This window comes from Magnolia sinica, chromosome 16 (assembly GCF_029962835.1).
Source record: "Magnolia sinica isolate HGM2019 chromosome 16, MsV1, whole genome shotgun sequence".
In the NCBI taxonomy this organism is placed as follows: Eukaryota; Viridiplantae; Streptophyta; class Magnoliopsida; order Magnoliales; family Magnoliaceae; genus Magnolia; species Magnolia sinica.
In genome coordinates this window covers 27,977,559-27,999,694 of record NC_080588.1, presented here as the reverse complement: position 1 = coordinate 27,999,694, position 22,136 = coordinate 27,977,559, and the positions used below count along the sequence as shown (strand labels likewise).

The window sequence follows — 22,136 nt, the reverse complement described above, 5'->3', positions numbered from 1 at the left end:
GGAGCACTTCAATCACCTAAGTCTTATTTTTAGAGTCCTTCGTCGCAAATGCTTTTACATCAACTTTAAAAACTGTACCCTCATGAGTACATCAGTGATCTTCTTAGAGTACATTGTCTCGTCACAAGGTGTGGAGGTGGACCCCATCAAGGTGAAAGCCATTGTTGATTGGCTGACACCTAACACCATCTCTAAAGTTTGCAATTTCCATGGCCTCGCCACATTTTACAGACGTTTTGTGTGGAACTTCAGCAGCATGATGGCTCTGATTACCAATTGCATGATACAATGAGAGTTTCGATGGACAAATGTAGCAACAAGAGCATTTGACAGGATCAAACATAAGATGACCAAAGCTCCAGTTTTGTGCCTTCTGGACTTTAAGAATGTATTTCACATGAGTTTTGATGCTTCCAACATCGACATTGGAGTTCCCAATCAGGAAGGTCATCCAATAGTTTTCTTCAATGAAAAGCTCTCTGATGCAAAGCAACAATACTCCACTTATGTCTTGGAATTTTCTGCCATTGTTCAGACTTTACGACATTAGCATCACTATTTGGTTGGCAAGGAGTATGTCCTATATTCTGATCATGAAGCACTCAAGCACCTAAACTCTCAATAGAAGATGAGTGCTCGCCGTGCCAAGTGGAGTGCTTACCTTCAGGAGTTTTTTTTGTCATTTGTCACAAAGCTAGCAAGGACAATTAGGTTGCTAATGCATTAAGCCGTCACGTGCATCTATTGTCATCGATGGCGGCCATTGTTCCGGAATTCGAAGAGATACGACATATGTTGATAACAAGGATTTTAGACGTATTTATACAAATGTTCTTATTGGATAGCTTGCGAGACACCCACATTTCAGCATTCATAATGGCTACATGTTCCAGGGAATGCAACTTTGTCTACCAAATACATCCATCCGTGAGTATGTTGTGAGGGAGTTATACGCCGATGGGTGTAGTGGTCACTTGGGCCACAATAAGACCCTAGCCCTCATTGGAAATAGATACTTCTGGCCTCGCCTAAAATCAAATGTCGCAAAGATCTTCTAGTTATGCAAGGTTTGCTAACTTGATAAGGTTCAAAAGAAAAACTGTGGATTGTATCTACCACTGCCGACCCCACATGCTCCGTGGGAAGATCTCGACATGAACTTTGTCCTGGGTTTGGCAAAGACTACTTGGAAAGTTAATTCAGTATTTGTGGTGATTGATCGATTTACAAAGATGGTTCATTTCATACATGCTCGAATATAGCAGACACTCAAGATTTCTTAATTATTCTTTCAAGAGGTTGTTCGTCCTCATGGGCTTCTAAAGACAATTATGTCTAATCGTGATACCAAGTTCATGAGTTATTTCTGGAAAACTCTTCGGGTAGCAACGAAAACCAAGTTTCAGTTCTTAAGTACCTACCACTCTCAAACCAATGGTCAAACAGAAGTGGTCAACCGAAGCTTGGGTAAGTTACCACGATGTCTTGTCAGCGATCATATAGCTACATGGGACCTAGTAATACACATGGTTAAATTTCCTTATAATAACTCAATCAACATGTCCACAAGGATGTCACCTTTTGAAGTAGTAACTGGTATATGACCGCATCTTCCAGTAGATTTGGTTCCCTCCAACCGTAGAGTCAAGACCAAGTGCATAAATTGATGACTTCATCCGCCATATGCAACAAGTGTATGACAAAGTTCAACGTAATATCACCACAAGTAATGAAAGTTATAAGCAGCATGCAAATACAAGATGTCAATTTGTTGAATTTGAGGAAGGTGACATGGTTATGGCCCATATTCGTCCCAAACGGTTGCCTCCCAATACCTTGAAGAAACTCCATCCTCGCAATGCAGGACCATTCAAAATCATAAAGAAGATTAGTACTAATGCTTATGTTTTAGATCTCCCACCAGATTTACCTATGAGTCCTACTTTAATGTAGAAGATCTTTCAATCAATCATGGGCACCATATTGACGACGGTATCGAAGAACAAGCTAGCACACTTCCAACAGTTTTACCACCTACAAACATGATCGTTGATGTTCTCGATGACTAGATCATCTCCACATGCCATGGTGGTTATCAGAAGTTTCTCACCTGTTGGCAAGGACGACCTCTCTTCGATGCTACATGGATCACAGCCACAGACTTCCAACATCTGAATCCTAACCTCTATGAGCATTATTAGGCCATTAACTCGCTAAAGTCGAGTTCTTTCAAGGAGAGGACTAATGCAGGGTGACTTGGGCCCATGACCCATGGGTCAGGCCTAGGCCCATTAAGCCCAAGCCCATCAGCCAGCCCATCAATAAGGAGGCCCAAGCCTCCTATTTGGGTAGCTAGATTATTTAGGTAATTAGCTAGCAAAAACAATCAGCTACTATGAATAATCCATTAGTCAAACATTTTTAATGCATTCATATCTCTTGTATCTCTTTTCCATATTTGCAACAAGTCATTGGTTGCCAATGACATTGTGTTTTCCTTATATGTATGTTTCAAAAGCCTATATAAGGGCCTGAGATGAGTAGTAGGAAGGACCTTTGAATTTAATCAAATTTTTGGAATTGTTCTCTTCTATTTGTTTGAGTTCTCCTGTTTAAATTGAAGGTGCCTGCGCTTAGGCAGATCCTTCCCATCAGCCAATTGCGCCATATGCTCATCACCTTTTCGTTCACTACAGTTGAAGCTTGAGATTTGGGGATTCTATAATTGCAAATTTGGGGTTCTTGGAACTTCCAAAAAACGCTTTGGAAGTGATAAGGAGTTGGGCAGAGACCCTTGCAAACTTAGATGGAGAATTTTACTTAGGGCACTCCCTATGGCCCTTTGCTATGACATCTAGATGGAACTAAATACACATTTTTTAAATATTAAATCACCTACTTGTACAATTGGGAAAGAATCAATAGTAGCATATCATCAAATGGGCCTCTTGGGCCCGATTTTGAGGGGTTCCTGTTTCAGATCTTTACTTTCATCACTAGGCGTAGTGACTAATAGCAAAGATTGTACGCATCTTCCCAGTGGTGTTTGGAAGCTCAATTTTGACGGGCATCTCCAATGTTGTCAAAATCATTATCGTATAGCAATGAATCGTAAATCGTATAGAATCGCAAATCACATCATAGATCATAAGATTTCCTCTTATTTACTTTAAAGAAAAAAATATCTGAAAATTATGCATCAATCAGGGAAAAAAAAAATTAAAAAATCATCAATTATCCATTTCCCATCAATATTCACCAAGAAAAGTAACATGTGATTATTGGCAATTGATAACTTGTATACAATATGATAACATCGAAGGATTCTCATCTTTCCTTCATGATTTATCTTTCAAGAAATTTAGCTTCAAAAAAAAAAAAAAACATACAAAGTGTCCGTTAATTTTACCCTTCTTGAGAGTAGAATTACATGGCATTGAAATTTTGTGGACCAGAGAAAACAATGTTTTTATTTCTTTGTTTTGGGATTTCGAATATCAAAATCCACAAATCTCCTCTGTTATGAAGAACAAAATAAACAATTGACCATTTTAAAATGAAAGCCAAGTTTAAAAGAGAAGAATACAAGTACAACTTAATTCATAAATCAGGATTCAAATCGTAAATTGAATGACTCAAATTCTAGAACCATAGGATTCGTTTAAAAAGGGATTCAAGGTGGAACTCAAATAGCTTTTCCTAAGATTTGACCCATATCATAAATTGTTAATTGTAAATAGTAGGATTTTGACAACAATGGGCATCTCATGGAAACCAAGGACTGAGTCAGTGGAATGGTTAGAGATGATAAAGGTTAGAATCTCAATTCCTATCCTTCCAGTAAAGTTTCTGTCCAAGGCAAAGGAGCTCGTGTTAGGTTTGAAAAACATCCCCTACTAAATTTCTAAGGCATTTGATTGTCGAGGGCAATTATGTGAAGGTCATTTCTTGGGCTGCTATCCATGACTCTAATGTGATGAATCATGTGATCGAGATTCTGGTTTCCAGTCCAGGTTGCTATTTTTATCGACTCAAAATTTTGGCTGTATATTCTTACTGTCAAGTAAGTTGTAATGTAAATTTATATTTTAGTATTTAGGGATTTCTGCTAAGATTTATGTGCGGATCTACAATGATAACAATCATTGTTTCATATATAAATGGCATTGTCAATTCATAAATAAAACCATATTGCATATTCTTAGAGAATCAGTGTATGTGCTGGAGAAACCGGCATGATCACAACCCTAGACTGTACGATGTATTGAGGAAGTAGTGTACCGCATACTGATTCCTGTACCATGTACCAGAATAACCCACAACTGAGGTTGCCTTGGCACTCCAATCCTTAACTTGGAATCTAAGCAAAACATTCCATTTATCCGTATAGGCAGAGAGGCCATGGGGCAATGATGCATTAGCAGGGTGAAGTGCAACTTCGTTTTGTGCTGGTGATTTTCTTTTTCTTTTCTTCTTGACATTTGTTTTTTTTTTTTTTGAAAGATCTTCTTGACATAATTTATGTTTCCTCTTCCAATAATTCAAAGAAAAGAGAGAAAATATCAGCAGGAAAGTCACATGAAGACCAAATAGTCAAATGCACATCAGAGAAATCTTCTAAAGATGGTACAGATAAAATAACTCTCACCTTTCAGATGGAAAATTGAAGAATATGACGATTAACAGTGAAGGGAAGAAAAAAACAAAAAACCTACAGAATGTTGCATGTAATTTTACTACTCTGACATCATGATTCGTGAGTAGTTTTTACATTTTGTTTATAAGCATGCCAATTCAATTGGAAAATAGCCCAACATAACTCGATTGATGTGAGCTTACCAAATTCATGTAAACCATTCAGGAACAATTTGACAATTCATGAATGGAACTCAGAAGATCAAAGCAACACAAGACCGTGCAAGCTATTCATATATAGTTTACACCATTTACCAGTGAACCCATTTCCCATTTGGAAGTGCCAACTTTCCTGAATTCCCCTTTTCCTGAATCCTTTTCACACTCGCGCTAACTACTATAATATTAGTTCTAGGTTCAACACATCCATTTCATGCATTTCAGTCTAGAGACTATGGTTTAAACCGAATAAACAAACAATTAAATAAGTAAACATGGACCAAGTAGAACAAAAAATAAAAAATAAAATATCCGTGTTGTATGTCATATCATAGAACATGGATCAGATTGTTGCATACCAGTTCGGACTATAAGAGCACCGAGCCCAGTGGGATAGCCAAATATCTGGACAAAAATGACAAGAAAAAGAAAAATGGTCACGAACAAAAAACTGCAGTTGCATCTCCACTAGGAAAAAAGAGCTTTGTTGAGCCCATGTGGACCTCTACACGTTGATGAAGATGGCAACCTGGCACATGTTTGGGACAACTTATCTATGCATCAGTCGAACCACCATGTAAATGAGTACCATCGTATCCAAAAGCAATAAACAGTATATATCAAAATAATTGCTGATAGTGGACCAACATGATGAACAGATCCAGATCGAACGTCCCGCACAGCTGTGACGTTGGCTTGTATGGCTGCACGTATAGGTGCATGTGGGCTTATGAAAACTAATGAAAATAACCAATACCTTATAGAAAGAGATGACAACAAAATCAGCAGGAAACATTGTTAGATCCGGTGGGTGGGTTGCACATCCTTTTGCAGCATCGATCAAAACCATCCATTGCCCCCTGCCTCCAAAACATAAAGTAGGACAAGTATAAGATCCGAGGAAAAAAAAAAAGACTGATTACATTTGCAAGCAAAAAACCGCCAATCAGTAAAAGTGCTAACATTCCAAACCCTGGCAAACAAAACGAAACTTTTGAATAGGCACATGCCTATAAAAATAAATATATAAATAAAAATAAAAATCAAGATTTTGAATAGGCCAGGCAACCAGTTAAATATCCTGGCCTAAAGCAACCTGAGCCTGGCCCATTGACAGCCAAACCAGTCACTAACACTTTGTGGTCTAGAAGTCTTTGGTTCACTAGAGATTCATTGAGCTGTAAATCGAACAGAAAAAAATATATAATTTAGAGCTGAAATATCATAACAGCTGAACAACAATACCTCGGGAGTGTAAGAAACAACAGCACTAATGCATGGGTAATTACCACTTTCGAAAGAATATCACAATCATCATCATCTAAGCCTTATCACAACTAATTGAGGTCAGCTAAATGAATCTTGTTCCGCCATTCATTCTATCAAGGACCATATCTCCAGTTAAGCCATATGCCATCAAGTCTTCTCTTGCTACCTCCACTCATGTCCTTTTAAGCCTTTCCCTTGCCCTTTTAGGGCCTTGAACCACTTCACTCCTGACCGATGCAGTTTTTGGTTTCTTCGTTGCCCATGACCAAACCATCTAAGTTTATTTTTCCTCATCTTATTACCTACTAGCAATGTTTAAATTATCGGCTGGTTAGTCGATACCGAAAACCCATTTTTTTGTCTCCCTTCTGGATATCACCGAAATGTTGGCGATTTATTTTTTTTCGATATTTTTGAAATCCAACAAGAAAAATTTTTAAAAATTAAAAATTAAAAAATAAAAAATAAAAAATAAAAAAACCTGTATTTTTCATTCGGATCTATTTAAGGAAAGAGGTTTTTGGACTTCTAGAAGATCATCTTGCAGATTTCCTCAAAAGGTATGCCATGAACCCTAAGGGGGCGTTTGGCGCATGGGTTTAAATGGGATTTGGTGGGAGTGGGTTTTAAGATCCCATGGATCATTGCAACGTCTGTTTGGGACTCACATAAGGTATGGGTTGTGAAGCCCCTTCTTGGAATCAGCACCGGGCAAGGGTTTCTGCAATCCTACTTTGGGTTTCGTGTAGCTAGTGGTCGGTATTATGTGGACCCCTCCATGATGTATGTGTTTTATCCATGCCGTCCATCCATTTTGAAATATAATTTTAGGGCTTGATCCCAAAAATGAGGTAGATATAAATCTTAGGTGGACCACACCATGGGAAAATAGTAGTGATTGAATTACACCATTAAAAACCTCCTAGGGCCAACTGTGCGGTCCACTTGAGATTTGGATCAAACTCATTTTTGAGCTCATACCATAAAATGACATGGAAGAATGGGTGGACGGCATGGATGAAACACATACATCATGGTGGGGCCCACGGAGCACCAACTAGTAGTGGCAAGATGAGTAGCCAATCCGCTTCCCAAACATGAAGTGGGATGGCCTCCAAGCCATGGGATTAGACGACAATCCCTGACACAGTTTAATCATTACATTTTGGTAATTCCATCCCCACTTAAACCCATCTAATCCCATGCTCCAAACACCCCCTAAAAACTTCGGATTCTCGATGATAATTCCTCCAACGATTGCTTCTCTGGAAAGAAGTGGAGTTACCAACCTCCAAAGTTACGGAAATTGGGGGGTTTTGGAGGAAAAATCGACAAGGGGGGCATATTATTCGATAGTAAGTGGGGTTTTGTTTCCTTTAGTTGTTTCGTAAGAACCTGCTTTTAGGTTTTTTTTTTTTTTATAAGGGGAGGGTTGCGGTTTTGGTAAAGGGGAGCGGATTAGGCGCTACTCAGGCGGGGATTGGATAGGTTGGTCCTATCCATGGTGTGCCGTAAAGGCCGTTATGTAAAGGTAACAGTGGCAACCATTACATGTTATGGGGTTGTAACGGCCATAATAACCGTTATGGAAAAAAATGACTCGTAATTGCCGTTAACGGCACGTTACATCCCCTATAAAGGCCATAATAGCCCGGTAATTGTCTATTACGGGACATATATAGGTTTTTCATACTTTTTAATCAACATTACGGGGCAGATACAGGTTTTTCGGGGGTTTTTTCAATAAATAAAAAAATAAAAAAGAGACACTGTAACAACCATTACGGGGCCGTAACAGCTGTTATGCCCCGTATTGTAAAGGTAACAGTGGTGGCCGTTACCGTTACAGAACACCTTGGTCCTGTCAGGAGATTTGTGGGGCCCACCATGATATATTTATTTCATCCAAGCCGTCCATCCATTTTGAAATAACATTTTAGGGCATGAGCCCAAAAAGGAGGCAGATCGAAGGCTCGAGTGGACCACACCACTGGATGAAGTGGTGACAATGTCCCCCACCATTGAAACCTTCCTAAGGCCCACCATGATGTTTATTTGCCATCCAACCTGTTCATAAGATCACATAGACCAGGATGAAGGGACAAAATAAATATCAACTTGATCCAAAACTTCTGTGGCGCCCAGGAGGTTTTCAACGGTAGGCATTCAATCTCCACCATTTCTTATGGTGTGGTCCACTTGAGCATTCAATTTGCCTAATTTTTGGGCTCATCACCTAAAACGATTTTTCAAAATGGATAGGCAGTGTGGATGAAACAAAGACATCATGTTGGGCCCCACGGAGCCCCTAACAGGACCGTTCGTTTCTAAATAAATCGTAGTGGGGTCCCGCCCATGTTCCTCGACTAACACCTTAGTGGGTGTTGTTACCTTTACCGTGTGGGGTCCACATTGATAATTTTTTGTATATCCACACTGTCCAACAGTTTTTAAAGCTCATTTTATAATGTGAACCGAAATATTAATCAGATCCAAATCTCAGGTGGACGTGGACCACACCATTGGAAACAGTGTTGAATGACCATTAAAAACATTTTGTGGGCCACCAAAGTTTTGCATGAAGCCGATCTCTGTAGTTTCCCTCCATCCAGATCTAGTTGACCTTATTAATGGGTTGGATGGCAAATAAACACTACGGTGGTCCGTAGGAAGTTCTTAGTGATGAGGGTTCAATCACCACTCTTTCCTACAGTCTAGTGACTCTGGTCCATCTAAGATTTGGATTGACTTAATGTTTGGGACCATGTCTTAAAATGGGCTGACAAAACTGATGGATGGTGTGGATATATGACAAATCATCAAGGTGGGTCCCATAGTGGGATTGCCTACTACCCCTACAATAGCAGGCACAGATTGCGTACTACCCCTACAGTAACGGATCCACCGGTGGGATCCCTAATTGTGGGGCCACTATGACATATGTACCTTACATCCACGCCGCCCATCCATTTTGAAAGCTCATTTTAGGGCATGATCCCAAAAATGAAGCAGATCCAAATCTCAAGTGGATCATAATACAAGAAATAGTGGTAATCAACCATTAAAACTTCTCGTGGCCCACAAAAGTTTTGGATCAAGCTGGTATTTGGGTGGTCACTTTATGCAGGTCTTTCTGAACTTATCAACGGGTTGGATGGGGATTGGATGGCAAACAAACATTCCAATGGCCCCATGGAGTTTCTAATGTTGCGGATTCAATCACTACTGTTTCTTGTGGTATGGTCCACCTAAGATTTGGATATGCTTCATTTGTGGGATTATGACCTAAAATGAGCTTTCATAATGGACGAATGGTGTGGATGTATGGAATATACATCACAGTAGGCCCACAATTAAGAATCCACCCAAACGAGCGTGGATTGGGTACTACCCCATCAGGACCTAGCTAGAGACGAAAGGTCATGTAAGGGGATTTGTGGGGCCCACTGTGATGTATATGTTTTATCCACAACATCCATCCATTTTGACAAATCATTTTCGGGCATTAGCCCAAAAAGGAGGCAGATTGAAGGCTCAAGTGTACCACATCACAGGAAGCAATGGGGATTGAATTCCTACTGTTGAAAACTTTCATTAAGGCCCACTGGGATGTTTATTAGACATCCAACTTGTTCATAAGGTCACATAGACCTGTACGAAGGGAAAACATAAATACCAGCTTGATCTAAAACTTCTATGGCACCCAAAAAGTTTTCAACGATAAGCTTTCAATCCCCACTGCTTCATGTGGTGTGGTCCGCTTGAGCCTTCAATCTACCAAAATTTTGGGTTCATGCCCTAAAATGATATGTCGAAATTGATGGACAGCGTCGATAAACATATACATCACAATGGGCCCCGCAAATCCCCTTACAGGACCGTCTATCTCTAGCTAGGCCACAGTGGGCACGGTTGCCTACTGACACTGCCAGTACCGAGGTGGCTACTGTATAGTGCTATATGAGCCCACCATGATATATGTGCTTTATCCACGTTGCCCATCTACTTGGTGGTCCCCTCTTTAAGTTATGGGATATCCCAAAAATCAACAATATCCAAAACTTAAGCAGGCAACACCATTTGAAACCATGTGAAATCATTCCTAAAGCATCTAAAAGCACTTGGTGGGACCCACTTAAGTTTTGGAATGGCCTAAAATTTGGTGTGATCCCTCATCCAAGTGGGACACATGGAATGAATAGGCAAGATGTGTGAACCACATCTTAGTGGGCCTTATAACCAATCAGGAATGTTTCAATGGGTGGGTATTCACTCTCGACTTGTCCGTGGTGTGGCCCACCTAAGTCATGGATTGGTTACTATTTGAGTGATTTCTTATGGTAGTGCATGCTTTTTGCGCCCATTCAATGAAAATTCTTTATGTAATGCATTCTTTTTTGTAATTTTTTTCTTTTCCTAAATCAAAAAATGTGTATTAGGCATGTCCTGAAGTTTCACTGAAAAATTCCATCATTTTCCCCACGTTTCCCCCTTTTTCCCCACATTCTGGTTTTCGATGATAATGATATTATATCTTTGTCTCCAGCCAACGAAACTTGTATCGATACCGACAACTCAAACATTGCCTACTAGTGATGCCCCTAACTTCCCTTGAATGCATTCATTTCTAATTCTATCACTCCTTGTCATGCCACTTATCCATCTCAAAAATTGGGAAAAGGCTTAGATGATCAAGATGATCATTCCTTGTCTTGCCACTCATCCATCTCAACATCCTCATTTCATCTAAACTCATCCTATGAACATGTTGTTCCTTGCTTGCCCAACATTCTTTCCCTTAAAGCTAGTTGGTCTTACAACAATCCTATAAAATTTCCCCTTCAATTTTCTTGGTATGCAGTGATCACATAAAACTCCAAAGGCAAATCACCGCTCATCCACCCAGCTCAAATGCTATGAACAACATCCTTCTCGATCTCTTTGCTCTCCCAAATTATCAACCAATGTATTCAATGACGATAACGGTGGCCGTAACGGCCAGACTTATAGTCGTTAAGATACGGACCATAACAACCCTGTAATAGTATTAGAAAAAATTTTAAAAATAATAAATAAAATAAAAAGAGCATTATAAGAAAAAATGTATTGGCTAACCCTATATCAATCCCATATTGCCTCATTACCGGCCATTTTTCATACTGGGCTTTAGGGCCCCATATCATGTAACAACAACCACCGTTACCGTTACATGATGGCCGTAAAGTAACCATTTTTTAATAGCATGTTATCAACCCAAGATGTCAAAATGGTTATTTTAGGGTATTTCTAGGTTAGTCGATGTGAAAACTTTATACTAATGAGTGTCGGCCAACTTATTGATTGGCTACAAATTTTATATATTTATTTTTTACTGATTTTTGACACAACACATGGTTAGACACCCCTATAAAATGAAAACTTATTATGTAATTGTAGTTTATAATATTTTGATTCCTACATGTGTAAATATGTGTCTTTTAACATCTCCTGAAGTTTCAATGAAAATTTCCACCTTTTTCCCAATGCTTCCCTCAAACACGACATTTTTCTAAGTATCAGTAATACCGATACATGTTTGCATATCCCCGATGATCGATACATGTAACAATACCAATATTCTAAACATTGCTTCTTGGTCAAATATCTTAACTACTTCCTCGTTTCCACTCCGATTATTACTAAAATCTCATTTCATACGATCTATTTTAGTCCAACTAATTTTAAAACCGTTAGATTCTAATGCATCCCTACATATTTCTAACTAGTGACAAATATCGCCAAGATTTGAAAATCTCATGATAATATCGCGAAAAATACACTATATCGCAGTATTATTGCGAGATTTCAAAATCTTGGCAAATATTAAATATTGTGTTTTTATCACAATATTAACTCAAAAATTTATAAAAACCTTGACGAATTTTTATATAAATATATGTATATTTTTAATTTTAAAATTATTTATTAATTTAAAATCAATATTTTTAAATAATTTTATCTTCGACTAGATTTTCCCCTAATATCCTGAGAAAAAACTCAAATTTTGAAAATCTCCCAAGATTTTTATGTGCCAAGAATTTCCAAGAACGAGATTTGTCACTGTGGTTCAATAAAGACTCTGTGTTACCCCTCCATCTCATTAGTAAAAACCATATCATCTGAAAACAACATACGCCAAGGAACAAGGTCTTCAATAATGATAACAATAGCAATAACAACCACCATCATTACCACTACGATGTAGGTCGTAATTACCTCTACAGCCTTTTTTCCTTCTTTTAAAATAAATAAATAAATAAAAACCTGTATTGGACCCATAATGGCCTTACAGGCCATTTTTTTCCTATAACAGCCATTTTGTAACCATTTTTTTATTACCATGCCTCGGAATCCATAAATACCTCGTTAACTCAATATATCGTAAAAATATCAAAATCATCAAACCAAATATCAATGTGAATCCCTAGTTGTGAAAAATAAAACTATAGGATGAGGAGTCAAAGGAGGAATCCGCCTTAGGAGGAGCTTGCGTCTAATTAGAGAAAAATAAAAGTATTGTGACAGTTGTAACAATGGTAACAGTCGCTCAACATCAATGGGGTTGCAACCCTTCAACAAGAGAGAGAATCCTTTAGCGCATACTCCCATATGCAATATGTTGAGAATTTTGAGAATGGAATATCCAGATTTTCCACAAGGTAACATCATCACTAGAGAAGGTCACCAAAGGATCACATGTCATTAAATGTGGTCTTATACAAGTGAAGTTGCAAGGGTTTGTAGCAACAAATCTTAAAGATTGGTCTTTGTGATCGGACACATGCGACCATTCACTTTGAACATTAAGCCTGACCATATATGGACCAAATTAACTTGTCGATCATTTAGATAATATCAAAGTTCTTGATGGTTATTTTACAAGATCAATGGTCTGGTTAAACCACAGGTCCCGTAGATCCAATTAGATGACCTCTTTGATTATCGAATCAACTATGGGGCCACTAGTCCAAATGAACACCTCTAGGGTTTATATATAAACTGTACCATTTTTTATATATTATACAACTGTACAGCCTATAAAGGCCATACTGTTGAACAACATTGAGCATTTTTATAATTCAGTAGTAGCTGGAGTGCTTAGAGTATTATTCTAAGGGTCAATTTCCTTATACGACTTTTTTCAAGAAAGGATTTTTTTTATTTAATTAGGATAAGTTTGAGATAAATTTGGGAATGTTGATCAAGATAAGTCTAATAGGGATTTATTATGGACCAATAGTCATTTAGCATTGGTTTTTTTAAGTAGGTTTCTAAAGAAGGCTATATAAGGCCATCCATACAGGATGAAATACACAATGTTAAATAAATTTGTTTTTCTTCTTGAGATGGAAATTTTCGCCTAGAGGTAAGACTCTACTAGATCCCATTAGTGACTCCTTAGGGTTGTTTGTTAGTGGTGGGACTCCATTTTTCTATCATTTTACCTTTATTCTATTTCTACTGCATGTGAAGAGGTCGTCTAATTTGTAACTATTAGAGGAGAGATTGTTCTCATTGAACTTAAAGTGGTATGTATACTTCAATCTTCAATTAGGTTCAATTTGCTACATCAATTGGCAAATATGACACTATTTAACTTCTTTTTTTAATCATCAAACTCTAGCATCATCCAAGTAAAAATAAAAATAAAAAATAAAGAAATGATCATTAAGATGCCCCTTCATACCACTTCACAAAAAAAGTGACGATCTAATCAAGACCAACATTGAACATCAACATCTGATGAGGACATGGACAACCTAATGTGGATGGATCGGGCTGATTTACTTGCCGATGAGTTTGGGCATAGCTTTGACAATGGAAAGGGGCCCAAATATATTCCATAATGGGCCAAACCCGTAGACCCATCAACGGACAATGCATTACGGTACCCGTGGTACACCTTCAGGTCCACAAAAGTGTCTTTTGGTGCCTTTTTTATGAAGTTCCGATTTTTACTTTATTTTTGGACGAATTTTAATTTATTTTTGCTTTGCTTATGCCTTACTTAAGTAGATAGGGGTAGTTTAGTCTTTTCCCTTCAAAAAAAATAAAAACTTTAGGGTTGAGGTTATAACATCCAACCTATAGTTATGCTTTGATGTAAGGCCCAAATCAGTTCTAGGACTTTTCTTTTGTTCCTTTCATATAAAACTCAATAATAAAATTTGTCCAGCAATTTTTGGGATAATTTTCTTATCTTTCCTACAAGCCTTGGCTAGGGGGTTTGATACAACTACATGTGAATGCCGATTTTCATCTGTTAGCTACATCAGATTAGGTATCAAAGCCTCCATTTCTACCATTATTTTATTCTTGCGTGAGCTTCTTCTCTCACGATGATGCCACGTAGCGCTAAAGGCCATGGTGCAAGAAGAATTGGCGAGGAAGATGCAGATCCAGTAGAAGAGAGATTTGCCATGTTAGAGAGGCAGATGCATACCATCTCCCAACAACTTGCTACGCTATTAGCGAGGAATGAACCACCGACTTAAGAAAATGATGAAAATGAGTTCAGTGGGAGTGGCATTAACCCGTTCCATCATGAAGCTCCGTTTGTTGAGCCACGACAAGCAAGGAGGGATTATTATGATCGAAGTAAAGAGTTGGAGGTGAAGGTAGAAGTTCTTAAATATCATGGTAGAATGCGTGGGGACAATTTTCTAGATTGGATTGATGTTGTGGAGAGGATCTTTGATTACAAAGATGTGGACGAAGCCAAAAAGGTGAAAATAATCACTATGAAGTTGAAAGGCAGAGCTTCAGCATGGTGGGAACAAGTTAAGGCCACCTGAGAAAGGCGCTAAAAGTCCTAGGTGAAAACATGGGAGAAAATGAAGTCTCTCATGAAGGAGGCCTTTTGCCCATCGACTATGTGCAGTCTCTTTTCTAGCGATTACAACATATTCAATAGGGGATATGATTGTAGAGGAGTACGCCAAAGAGTTCCATCATCTGGTGGCCCGAAACAATTTATTTAAGATCGAAGAGCAGCTGGTTACTTGTTTCATGGATAGGTTGCGGCCCACTATTGTAGATCAGTTGGGGATTCCACCAGTGTTTACTGTTGCAGAAGCATGTAGGCAAGTGGCCTTGGTTGAAAAGAGAAGCAGGCCAAGTATGGTTGTGTGGAAGTTTTTAATCAATCCACTGGTGTTCAAAGTAGCAGTAATAAGCTTGTATGGGATTCGATTCGGGCCAACAATGTCACTCTAGTGTCTAAGTCATGAGTTCTAAATGACGGGGCGGCAGGACAAACGAGTCAAAAAAATGTCCGGTGCTACAAATGCAACAGAATTGAGCATATTTTGTCCGAATGCAGGCAGCGACAAATCAATTTGGCTGGTAGCTCCAAGGTAGTTGCGCAAGAACAATTAGTCGACGATGAAGGTGAGACCACTGAGGGAACGCATGATGCAAATTATGATATTGATAGTGGGGATGGTCCAGAAACATTGGTAATCTGGAAGGCTCTTCTTGCACCTAAGTCACCTAAGGTGATTGGTTACAAACTAATATCTTCTACACTAGCTGCACGGTGAATGGCAAAGTCTGTGGGGTGATCGTCAACAGTGGCAGCTGTGAAAATGTCATCCCTGAAGAGGTAGTAGAAAAGCTCCAGTTGAAAACCAAGAAGCATCTAGTTCCATAAAAACTTGCTTGGTTTAAGAAAGGCAGTGACGTGAGGGTTTCTTGTCCTTATTTGGTTTCTTTCACGATTGGTAAAACCTATCATGACAATGTATGGTGCGACGTAGTCCAAGGAATGGACGTATGCCATATATTATTGGGCCAACCATGGCAGTGCGACCGACAAACCATTCATGATGGTAGAAAAAATACATATACCTTCATGAAAGATAATCAGAAAATAGTATTGAAACCCATGAGAGAGGATTCGAGTGAAACCCGCAACCACAGGGGATGTCAGCCTTCTATCATCTCCTGCAAGGTTTCTGAAAGAAAAATGAGGGTCATGATGTGGTTTATATGTTGATTGGAAAAAATGCTAATGGTGCCACCTTTATGAGCACACTAATGAGAGACCTAGTTGGCGAATACAAAGATGTATTCTTAGATGAGCTACCTCCGAGATTACTGCCAATGAGGGATATCTAACATTGTATTGACTTGGTGTTGTGATCAAGCTTACCCAATCGAGCTGCCTATAGGATGAGCCCGAAGAGCATGATGAATTGAAACGAGAAGTCAATGAGTTAATAGAAAATGGATGTATTAGGGAGAGTACGAGCACATGTGCAATGCCAGCTCTACTACTTCCTAAAAAGGATGGCAAGTGGAGGATGTGCATTGACAGCAGGGCCATTAACAAAATCATTATAAAATATCGATTTTCAATACCCGATTAGATGACATGTTGGATATGCTTTTGGGGGAAAAAAAATTTTCTAAAATAGACCTACGAAGTGGATATCATCAAGTTCGGATATGCCCATGTAATACCCCAAAAATCTTTCATTCGTGTATGTACTAGGGTGGCTAAACATGTGTACATCCTAAATTTGAACCCGTATTTTTCAGAGAGTGACACTTAAATTTTCGTCCACAACCAAACATTAGACTCATACCCTTCTTTACTTCTCAAGCTTTCTTATCATTAACCACCTAACCCAATACCAATCCAAAACCTTGAAAACAATCTGCACAGGCCTATTAACCATATCAACCACTTGATTTTTATTCAAACCTGCCCATCATCCCAAATTTACAAGATGAATCTAAACCATTGTAACTTGACATTCCCAAATCATCTTAAACTTCAAATCTTCAACATTTCGAACCAACAGCCCATCTCAGGCTTAGATCCACTTCATTTTCTAACATGTGCCCTATCTTGACCTAACTAATCAGATGGATGAAGTAGATTGCTTCCCCAGACATTCTGATGGACCCACCAACACCTACTACCAGTTGTACACTCATATGCAGCCCGCAACCCACGTCCATGTAACGACTTGAACTCCAACACTTCCAAATCTCTTCTCCTTCTCACCTCCATCTCACTGCCCATCATTTTTTATACCCGACTAAGCAATCCAAGCCATTCATCAACCAATCTGGAAGGCCCAACAGCCAACGTTCAACTCTTGTTGTTTCTCTGTAGTGCGGCCCATTTGATTTACAAATCTACCTCAGTTTTCGACCTATGCCCTAAATTGATCTTGCGAAACCAATGAATAGACCACCAATATCTTCAATGGGCCCCACTGCCTTTCAAAAAAAAAAAAAAAACATGACGTTTAAAAACTGCCAACGTGGTTTGACCGCACTAACCAACTCAAGACCCACGCCCGACCGATATCCCCTCACATCTCCCCTCCGTTTCCGCACCAGACCGACCGAACCCATCTGTGCTTCGCACCATTCATCACAGCGGGACCTCTGTCAGATCCAAACCGTCCATCGGGTCAAGACCTTTGAGAAACCGCAACAACTGAAGTTTGTAATCCATAACCTCCCTGCATGGCCCACCTCAAATCTTCGATCTTTTCTGTTCTTAGGCTCTTGACCCAACTCGGTGCTGCAAAACTGATGAACGACTTGGAGATTCCACATTATACATCTCGGTGGACCACACCTGTTTCCAGCATTCTCCACATCAAACCGTGTATGTGACAGCGGTTACAAAGCTTCCTCCCGTAGTGGAACTCATTTCTCTCCGCATCCAGAATCCGTGTGACTCTCGATCTCAATTGTTAGTTGTATCCATAACAACCTCCAATCAACGTCTCTCCTTGCTCCATCATGGTTTTTCATCGACAGTCAATTAGCAAGTTCTGTTTTTCCCCGCATCTCTTGCAACATCGTGTTTTAGCCAAAAACTTTCGGACTAGGAACCCCATCCGATCTTCATTTTGTGGGTCCCACAAGCTTTGTGAGGCCCATCTAGACCATCCAACAACCTTCATGCAAAGAAATCTATCTTAGAGCAAAATTCGCCATTAACGGCCGATCATCTTCCTCATTAAACCTGCACTACAAAACATATGATTAATAACTTGACTTCAGATCTAAAAACAACCTTCATGTGGCTCGTATGATCTACGAACCTCGATCAAGATTAGACCCGACGTGTGGAAGTAAAACTCCATTAGTCGCCGGAAAGAAACCACACGTTGTAGCTCGTCGCGAAGTCTCCTTGTGCATCATGGACTCTAGAGACGGTACGTATAGATTCTTATTTTTCTCCAACATACAATCATGAGAAGAACAGTGAGAGCCAGAGAGAAACAGTGAGAGCGAGGGAGATAAACAATGAGAGAGAGAGAGAGAGAGAGAGAGAGAGAGATTGCGTGAGAAGAGAGACCACATCGAGTTCCTATCTCAGTGCCTATCTGTGCGGTTGAGTCTAGTTTCTGTTGGACATTCTAGCTGACCAAAAATAGAAGAGGAAGATGAAAGAAAGCCAGAGGAAGAAGAAGAGAAGAAGAGAAGAAGATAAAGGACTCGTTTGAGTCGACTCGCCAAAACAACTTGTTGAGTTGCTAAGATCAATTCGGCCATTCCCAGGTCTAGATCAAGTCCTCTCCATCGTTTATTAGGTAAGACCCTCCTTACATCATGTTAATTCAAATAGATCACTATGTTGTACTTGTACATTCACAACTCATTCAGTCGACTCACCGAGTTAATTTTGTTGGTCTATCTTATCTTAGATCTAAGAGACTAGAACCCTAGATTGAAGCATGCATGATTAATATGTATAGGCAATCTAAGTGAAATCTAGAGTTAGTTAGGATCTTAAATAAGTCACACATACTTGCTCTAAGGTTTAATCGAGTTGGATCGAGCAAGAGCGAGTTGATTCAAGGTTAACATCATAGAACTCTGACACATCAAATTTCTTTCCTTCACTTGAGGTAGGCGATCTTCTCGATTGAAAACCCTATGTTACTATGTAGATTTTGATTATTTGTTCACGGTAGATTAGATTTATTCGATTATTTTTATGATTTGTAGATTGATTTCATTTGGTTAATTGCTAAGAATTGTGGGTTTAATATATTTGATTATTGTTATGAGTTGTTAATTGATTTAAGTTACGGGTGCTCTGCCCAGGGCCATTCCCGAAAGGATGGTTATTTTGTGCCGCACTTGTGAATCGTAGCATTTGTGAACATTTGATCCATGGCCCGTGTTCCAGGACGTATGTCATATTTGAATATTCAATCTACGGCCCGTGTTCAGGATGCAAATCGTATTTCCTTTATGTAAGATTAAGTGAATCTACACGGGTGCTCTGCCTCTGTTTTTCTTTTTCTTTTTTTTTGAAAACTCAAATGATATAATTGAATCCTTTTTGCTACTCAATTCATCGTAAAAACTAAACTCAAACTCATTTAATATAAGACTATCAAACTATGAAATTGGACAACTCAAATGAGCTATTCTCTTTCCTTTCTACCACTACCACTATCTAGCATTTTCAAGGAGACGGCTCTGAAAACATGGGACTTTTAACTGTATGTTTCCCATTAGATGGCAAATCAGAGTTGTAATATGAATACACAACTATGGGACTTCTAACTCTATGTTTGCCATCAGACCACACTAGCAAAGAAGGGAGGATATTAAAATTATCCAATGGCTCACCTAAGAGCGTCACCGTCACCGTAAAGCTGAGCTTCTCATAGACCGACTTGAAATGTAGAACGCTGGGTTCAACCATGATGTTCACCCGATGGTTAGAATTGATTGTTGCCTTATGCTTGGAATTTGGTGGGCCATCATTTGTGACCGTCCGTGGGAATGTCCTTGTGAAATTTGTCGGTTCCAAGATCGCGAAAGACATCGATGGATAGTTGAGATAATTGGAAGATCCAAGAGTGGCATTAGGGCAGCTGGTGTTTTCTCCTGTTATGAGCTTAAGTTGCATTGCATCGTAGCCTTGGTTGCATAGAATTTGAATGTAGTCATCTTCAATGGCCTTGTACACTAGACTGGTATTTACGGCTCTTTTAGGCTTGATATGGCCCGCACCGTAACTGAATTCGTGATCTAGACTATCGTAGTGATCCATTGGAAAAGTTGTTGTCATAAGAGCTGACTTAATGGCAGCCGGAGACCATGACGGGTGATTGATTTGACATAGGCGGTTGCACCGGTTGCATAAGGGCAAGACATGGATGTGCCGGAAACGATATTATACTTCGAATGTTGTTTATCACCCTCGTACCCTGAAATTGAACCTTTTGGTGACCATGCAGCCAAGATATCGACCCCCGGAGCAATTACATCTAGCTTAAGAACGTCTAGCGTGATGAAGTTGGGTCCTCTGGAAGAGAATGATACGACTAGGGGAGCCTTTCGATCAAAGACTGCTTGGCTTTTGTGAATCCTAGCCACTGGATTTCTGCTCTTATTCAGGTACTTAGAAACCTCTTTTCTTGCAGACTTGGTGAGTACAAGATTTGGTAGAACATAAGTGAACGCATTATCAGTTTCATCTTCTGCTATAATAACAGATCCACGGGCCCCAGCTTCATATGGCTCCTCGCCTTCCGACATATCAGTGTTGCAGTAAACAATCTTCCCTTTCATAAAATGTTGGATGCATGATGCCTTGCCCTGGGAGATCCAAAATGGTTGTAAACATGATGCTTTGCCCTAGGTTGTTTTTCATAAAATGGTACACGTAGGTGCCCTACCCAGACTTCCTAAAATGTAGGATGCACGGTACGGTGCCTTGCCCTAGGAGGTCCAAAACGGTCACGGTGAACGGGTGCTCTGCCCTAGCAAAGTCCAAAAAAGATTAGGAGTTATTTTGTTTTATTGGACTTCGTTATCGAAATTTCAATTGTTATTATGGCAATGTTTTAAATATCTACGATATCAGTTGATATATCCCACGATATATCTTGTATCCCACCCGTGCAATACGAAACACATAGGTAATGCCGGTATATCCCACACGTTCGATCCGATGAGCATTTTCAATTTCCGATCCCTTTTTTTATTGAAATTATGTTAAAGCAGCGTCAAATGGTTACAAATTCATTCGTTCTTCATGTTTTGCATGAAAAGCCATGAAGTTGGAGCTTTGATTTTAATATCCATTGGTTCTTCATGTTCTCCATGTTTTTTTTTTTTTGGGAATTTTACTTCAACCAGTTGTCAATTGAGACTAGTTTCGAACTATTTAGGAGTATTTGATGAAATGGTCATCACATACACTCCAAGTTTGAAATTTGAGTTAGGTGGTCCGATTTGGGGAAAATTGGAGAAATTTTAAAATTTCCCCAATTTCTCCCAAATTGCTTGCAATGTTGCACTCAAAACATGAAATCAAGCATGTATGACAGTTGATCTACTGATTTGTTAAGTCCTTGTCAATTTTCAGAAAATAAAATATTTTAAAAAATTTTTGAAATTTTCCTTCAACCAATTGTCAATTGAGAATAATTTCCAAGTATTTAGGAGTGTTTAATGAAATGATCATCACATACATTTTAAATGTCATACATTCAATTTGCATATGGTTGCGTTAGTTCAGTCAGACAACGCATGACTTAGGACTCTATACAAAGGAAACCTATTATGTGCACTTCTTTTTTGAGATGTTATGATTTAAAAGTATGGATTAAGGTCATTTTAACAATCCTTGAACTTTCATTGAAAAATTCAACCATTTTCCCAATGTTTCCCCATGCTTCCCAAATAGTGTGATAAATTACCCGATACAAATGATATATCCCGTGTGATTAACCAATATGTATCTGTATCCTAAGGGTGCGATATGTAACGCGATACCATTATTTCAAACACTGATTATGGGAATGCCAATAGTTCTCCCATATTCGAGATTGTGGATGCGTAAATACAGTTTAGATGCACATATTTGTGAGCCACGATCCTCAAAAGGTATGGGACTATTCAGGATCAAGAATCTATCATCCTGGAATCACTTTGCACGTTAGATATGGGACTAACGTGGGTTGTGGCCCTTAGTGTGA

At 39.1% G+C, this 22,136-nt stretch overlaps 1 protein-coding gene across 7 annotated transcripts in view; it reads right to left on the bottom strand.

The window, feature by feature from the left end:
- The window catches only part of LOC131228524 (molybdenum cofactor sulfurase), a 186,266-nt gene that overhangs the window by 141,038 nt on the left and 23,092 nt on the right, over positions 1-22,136 (bottom strand). For 6 of the 7 annotated variants that reach the window (XM_058224220.1, XM_058224222.1, XM_058224223.1 and 3 more), the window contains exons 7-8: positions 5,612-5,718; positions 5,214-5,259 (exon numbers count right to left, since the gene is read on the bottom strand). In XM_058224220.1, the coding sequence (XP_058080203.1) occupies positions 5,214-5,259; positions 5,612-5,718 (153 nt within the window). The remainder of the gene's footprint in view (positions 1-5,213; positions 5,260-5,611; positions 5,719-22,136) is intronic. The other variant, XM_058224221.1, reaches the window with a different exon arrangement.